Source organism: Stegastes partitus, unplaced genomic scaffold, assembly GCF_000690725.1.
Source record: "Stegastes partitus isolate 25-593 unplaced genomic scaffold, Stegastes_partitus-1.0.2 Scaffold2003, whole genome shotgun sequence".
NCBI classification, from domain to species: Eukaryota; Metazoa; Chordata; class Actinopteri; family Pomacentridae; genus Stegastes; species Stegastes partitus.
The window spans coordinates 73,308-79,695 of NW_007579734.1; the positions used below are offsets into that span (position 1 = coordinate 73,308).

Genomic DNA, 6,388 nt, shown 5'->3' on the forward strand with positions numbered 1-6,388 from the left:
CAGGGTTAGTCTTAGCCCTCATCCTGCACCGTGGTTAAACTCCAGCAGTCGGGTTAAGGCTAGGACTAACCATAACTATAACCACAACCCAAACCTGACCGGTGGAGTTTAACCACGGGTCAGGTTTAGGGTTAGCCTTAACCCGACCGGTACAGCACAGCACGGCAACAACTCCACCAATTACTGGAAGAATGAATGAATGCATCCAGTTATCATTAATTCATTCGTCGCTGCTCATCCGTCCAACAAAATCTCTTTCATTAACATCGCTCACTAAAAATCAACTGTTTAGTCACGAAAATTTCTAAAACTGAAAATCCTCGAACTGAAGATTCCTCGACTGTCAGGTTTCTGTCCATCAGCTGAAATTCATGGAAACACAATAAACGCTGAAACGTTGTTACGCTACGAAAATATCAAAACAGGTTTTCTTGAGTTTGCAGCCGCTGGACTCGTGTCCGAGCTGCTGTTTGCATAGTTCTGAATTTGCAGCAAGAAGAAAAAACAACGAAAAGACTGAAAACAAAGTGCAAAGAAAACCAGCCGACACACGGAAAGAGTCGGATCATCTGGAGAAGCCTTCTTCCGAACCAACGAAGAGCCGGTTGGTTTGTGGAGCCTCACTGCTGCGTTCAAGGACACTTTGACTTTGGGGCGCTGCTGATCGAACAGAAGACAACATTTTCTGACTGTTTGGTGTTTTTTAGTCTCAACGCTTTACATTTAAAATGGTTCTGATCCAAAGTTCTCAGATCCAACGAGAATTCTGCACAAAACAGAACGGAACACTGAAACTGAAGGTCGGACGTGTCCTTCCAGTCCTCATAGAACAGTTCCACAATGTTGTTTTGTCACGTTTCAGTGTTTTCAGTGGACGAATAAAATCAAACTTCATCGATTAGTTTGTTAAAATTCACAAAACTGTCAAAGCAACAGTTTGTGAAGATTTTAGGAAAGAAAAGCAGCAAATCTTCTGGAGGATCTGTAAATATTTGCTGTTTCTGTCACGGTTTACGTCATCGATCGTTTTTCTACACCAGAGCCGATACTGAGCTTCGACAGCAGCGCCACCGCCGTTGATCAGGTCTCAGCTATGATCGACTGAACAAGACGTTTGAGGCCCAACAGCTGACGGACGGCGAGAACGAAGGGAGGTCTGAACGTGTTGAACCGACAGGAAGTGGCTCCGGGTCGGTTCGGTCACTTCCTTCCGATCTCCTCCTTGTAGCGGCTCGTCAGTGTGTCGGCCGTCTGCGTCAGTTTGGACAGAACCTTGTGGAGTCCGTTCAGGTGGAAGTGGAACTGCTTCTCCAGGTCGTCGTCCTCCGCCACCTTGTCCCGGCGCCGCTCGTCACCCTGCAGGACGCCCCACTCCATGTCGTTCCTGATGGACTTCAGCAGGACGTATGAGCTGTACATGTCGTGACGGAAGAAGGCGGCGCCATCGGGACCTGCCGGCCTCGGGTCAGCGCCGTCGTCCAGTGGGACGTCCCGCAGCAGGCTGGGCACCATCACTGTCTGATCCATGTTGTTGACGGCGCCGATGAAGCGGCTCATGGCGTTGAAGAGCGAGTTCTTCTGGTTGTAGGAGTCGCAGATCTGCATCATGGCGGCAGAGCTTCGAGGTACAGCGCCAAACTTAGCCGCAAAGCCTCTTAGAGGATTAGATCCTGACCCAGCTCCTGACCTCACTCACTCCCTCACCGCGGACCAACCAGAACCGCCGGACCGTCTGAGTCCCTGCCGGGGTCCCTGCCGGGGTCTCCGGCCAACCGATTCACCCCGCAGCTCCCGAAACACCTGAATTACAACCACAGAAGAAGAAGACGTGACGGTTTTAGTCCAACAACAAGCTGATAGTTTATCAATCAATCAGTTATTGATTTTAGTCCAAACAGAGCAAAATGAACTGAAGGTGGGTCAGGGTCAGGGTCAGGACCAGGACCCACCTGTTGTCATGATCAGCAGATGTGGGGGTGGAGCTCTGGTTCAGTGTGATCCAGAGGGGTCTGGTCTGATCTGAACTTTTGTAGCTCAGCAGGAGTCAAAGCAGAACTGTGATGGAAACTAAACATTTGGTCTTTGGGGTTCGGGTTCGGGTCTCTGTGCCCTTTACGCTGCAGCTCTGTTCAGAAAACAGAAAGATTTCCCTCCACAAAGGAGGACTGCATCCATTACCGGACAGCTCCGTTAACAAGCCACAATTCCGCTGCTTCAGGTGTGAGCGATAATTAAAGAATAATTAGCCTTGAAATCAGCCCTGCAGCCAATCGGAGACAGCTTCGTTTCTGAAATGGCGAGCGTCACCGCAGGAGAGTAGTGTCCGATAATGGAACCACCGTAACTAGAGCTGGTTCGGTAGAAGATGGACGAGCTCAGCGGCGGCTGGTCCGATAATGGAACCACTCCGTTCCTGGTTCGGTGAACGAACCGTAAACCAGACAGTCGCCGGTTCCCCACACCGAGTCGGGCTAGGGCCAGAACCCGTTGACGCTGCGTATTTTCGGCCTTTACCAGCCGATAAACTAGCAGGAATACCCGCCCGCCCGCCGGCCGCCCGCTAGCACCGTTAGCTCGGCCACACTCACCGCTCCGTCCCCGCTGCGCTCAGCGAGCGTCCAGCCCGATCCTGGCCGCTGCCGCTGCGTCGCTCCCGGCTGTTGCCCGCCGCTCTGTCCGGGGAGCAGTGCTGTGTGTCGGGGATGGACTCCGCCTGCTGTCGGTGTGCTTCAGCGGCTCCGGTCCCGGTGTCCGACCGGAAGTAGCACCAGGAAGGCGCGGCGAAGGGCAGCAGGACGGAGCAGACAGCCAATCACAGGAGGACGCTCCACAGACAGCCAATCACAGGAGGACGCTCCACAGACAGCCAATCATATTTACCCGCCATGTTTTAACTTAACTGGTGCTATTTGTTGGTTGAACTGGGGTTTTAACAGACTTATGGGGACCTTTGTGTGTTTGTCGTGCTCATGCTGCTGTTGGCGCCTCCTTCTGGCTGCTCAGCAACATTGCAACGCTTCTGACTGAGCTTCAGACCATTTCCTTTGCTGTCCTTTTCTAATGTCTCGGTTCGGTTCTGGTGTGGGTTGGGTCGGGATCACATCTCTCAGGTTGAACCGTTTGTTTAACCAAATAAACTCAAATTCTTTCATCTGAACTCCGTTTTGACACGTTTATAATAATAATAACAACAACAATAATAATAAACTTTATTTTTATAGCACTTTTCAAAACAGGGTTACAAAGTGCTGCACAGATTCAGAGAGAAGTGTAAGAACAACATTAAAGGAAGACAAAGGCAAAAAATACATAAATAAATAAAAAATGGTGAAGGTGAAGCACATAAAGCATGAAAGACAATAAAACACTATAAAAATATACAAGAGGAATAAAACCCAGTCAAAGAAGACCATTAAAAGACAATAAAGGACTAAAACAGAAGGTAAAATGTTCTGGCCATCAGAGTAAAAGTCCGCTCATAGAGCAGCTCCTGGAAAAGCACGTCTGTATAAATGTCTTGTTAACAGAGTTTAAAGGAGGATGAAGTGCTGCAGATCTGATCTCCTCAGGGAGGCTGGTCCAGAGGGGGGGTTCTGACAGAAAAGGCCCCCTTTGGTCCTCAGCCTGTGGGGCGGTGAGCAGAACCTCGGCTCAGTGGAGAAACGAGCGGCCCAGAGATAAAACCTCTCTGTCAGTTCGCTGAAGGTCGTGGAACAGTTTGAAATCCTCCTTTAAAAGCTCCGGATGTCATTCGTGCCAACATGTAGCACTACTTTTTTAGCGGAGGGAAACTGGGCCATAAGACTCTGGAGTTCCGTCAGAATGTGGTCTACCTTGGCTCCAGGACAGCAGTGAGTGACAGCCTCACTGGACCTGACGTCCCTGATGATGGAGTCTCCTACGATCAGAACTGAAGGCAGCTGTGGAGCGGGTCCGGTGGAGGAACGCCGGTGATGCGCCTCCCTCGCTGGCTGGGGGCTCCCTCCCGGTTCCGGGGCGAGAGCGGTCCGCGGACAGCCCAGCATCGGCAAGGTGTCGGTCAACTGCCTCCTTCAGCAGCCGTCGTCGTGAGGAAGAGGCCTCCTGTCGGGATCCGGGCTGGGTTGAGACCAGGGTGGAGCGTCCGAGTCCAGGATTAGATGCCCCGGGCAGCGGTGGAAAGTCTCTCCTGTCCTGGAGGCTCGTGAGGAGCAGAGGAGGATGGAGGGCAGCTGCACCGGGCGTTGGAGACATCAGCTTCTCCAGAGCTTTAAGCCTATTTCCCAGCTGGAGACAGTCTTGGGACAGCGGGGGTGGTGGCCAGGCCCAGATCAACACCTCGTTGTACTCAAGGGCCCCAGGATCTCCACAATCTGGCCATATACACAATAAATTACCGTAATATACTGTAAACATGCTCAGTACCTCAAATTCTAACTGTCAGGTATATTTTGATGCACAAAATATTGAAATGCTCATAAAACTAGAAACACACTCCTGAGTCCTGTCATGTGATGCTATGAAAACAAAACACATCAGCATCTCTGTCATCAGTCATTGTTCCATTGAGAGGGAGGAAGTAAAATAAATAAGCAACCAGCAAATCGTTAGTGAGGGAGCGTGTTCTGCTCCCAAGTCCGGACTCCCTTACCGATGCAGGATACTTGGCAGCCCGGTTCTGGAAAGCTGCAGGTCCTCTTCCCGCAGCTGCTCCGTAACGGGCCCCCGCAGGGCAGGATCCCGGGGAGCAGATGAGCTGAGATGCCTCCTCAGGTGGCGGTGAGACCGGACACCCGTCATCACCGCTTCCCTCAACGGTCGCGCTCGCAGCAGACTCCGGGTCGTTGTTTGCAGATGCTGCCGGTGTTGTGATGATCTGTGCAGCTCAAGTGAAGAGTCGTGGCCCGCTGAGTACTGAGACTTCACAGAACTGTCACATTACCGGGAGTGAAGAAACTGCCTGTTTCAGGAAGATGCTTTTAGTTTTCTGCGTTTCTGATGTCCTTCTTTCTTCATTTCCGGTTTGCGCTCCCACGTAGCTTCTCCGTGGCTATTTTCTGTTGTAGCAACGCTTGACGTCATTTAACCCGCTCAGTGTACGTTGATCATTGGCTGATCAGCGTCACCTTTGACCCGCCTCATGCGGCCTGACCAATGATGAGGAGCTCTTCACTTGAGGCCCTCTCGTCATTGGTCAGTCCGTATAAGACTGACACTCATGTTCAAAGTCAGAAGCTGCAGCGGAAGGTCTCTGGTGGAGAGTTAGCTTCACATAAAGCTGGAGATGACCACATACAGTACTTTTTGCTTGTGCCCTTACTGCCCTGGGTCCTTAAGAGGTCGTGGGCCTCTGGGCAATTGCCCAGTTGCCCATATGGTTAATCCGGCCTTGGTGGTGGCTCTTTACTCTGCCAGGACTTGCTGGTGGGGTTCATGACCCCACCATGGCTCTCCTGTGGCCTTGTATATTTATATATATATAAATGTCTTTATTTATTCCTGTGATCCTGTTTCTTTGGCTCTGTGGTGTATTTGTGTGAGTGTTCAGCAGGAAGTTGTGTTTTCATCAGAGTGATGCTTCACGCAGTTGAACTAACCCTTTTTACATTTCTTTACAATATTTAGTTCAATTTAAAGATTTCTTCATATTCATTTCACATATGTTATAAATTGCATTTAACGTTGATGAATAATAAATGTTGATTGTTTTTATGTTTTATTGTTGAATTATTCTCATCAGAACTTTTTATCTGTTCAGTATGAAGTTTAATGTTCAGATTCTGATGTCACAGCCGGGTTTGGCTTTATTTATTCACACAACAGTTTAATTCCAACATTTATTTTCTCACAACAAAGAAGTCCGTTACACTCAGACCGAACTCTTCTGGAGCTCTCCAACATTTCACACAAACGTCCTTCAGCTGTTTGTTCAGGGACAGTCTCAGGGCGGCGCCACCACCTTGATGAAGCTTCCTGTTGATGCCGTTTTTAAAGAAACTTTCAGATTTTCAGCAAAACGCCAAATAAATACAGCAGGTTTCCACGGTGATGCACATCTTCATCTCATGTCTGGAGAAGACAGAAAAAAGGCAGTTAGAATAGAATAGAATAAAATAGAACAGTTCTTTATTGTCACTGTGGAAGCAATGCTAAAAAGACGGTGGTACAGCAGTGAAATGTCGTAGCGTCCCTTTTTTGGCAGCAATACACAAGTAAAAATAAAATAAGATAAAATAACGTGAAAGAAAAGATAAATATGTATATAAATATAAGTATAAAATGTAAAATATTAAAGCAAAGGAGGTATTTACAGAACAGCTACAGTACAGTTTGATCTGTTTTTTATTCAGCAAGGTTCAGGTTAAGTTTAGGCTGGGGTTGGGTCTAATACAGGGTTAGGGTTAGGCTA

The 6,388-nt window shown here is 49.0% G+C and overlaps 2 protein-coding genes across 2 annotated transcripts in view; both read right to left on the reverse strand.

Annotated features, from left to right (window-relative positions):
* Window positions 1-6: 6 nt before the first annotated feature.
* LOC103373517 (mid1-interacting protein 1-B-like) lies at window positions 7-2,729 on the reverse strand. The gene is made up of 2 exons (XM_008303419.1): window positions 2,589-2,729; window positions 7-1,800 (listed from the first exon to the last, which is right to left on the reverse strand). Exon 2 carries the CDS (start codon window positions 1,606-1,608, stop codon window positions 1,201-1,203), a length of 408 nt encoding a protein of 135 aa, XP_008301641.1. The 5' UTR covers window positions 1,609-1,800; window positions 2,589-2,729; the 3' UTR covers window positions 7-1,200.
* Window positions 2,730-6,042: 3,313 nt separating this feature from the next.
* The window catches only part of LOC103373523 (tetraspanin-7-like), a 16,329-nt gene continuing 15,983 nt past the window's right edge, over window positions 6,043-6,388 (reverse strand). Inside the window, exon 7 of the mRNA XM_008303425.1 lies at window positions 6,043-6,048. Coding sequence (XP_008301647.1) covers window positions 6,043-6,048 — 6 coding nt within the window. The remainder of the gene's footprint in view (window positions 6,049-6,388) is intronic.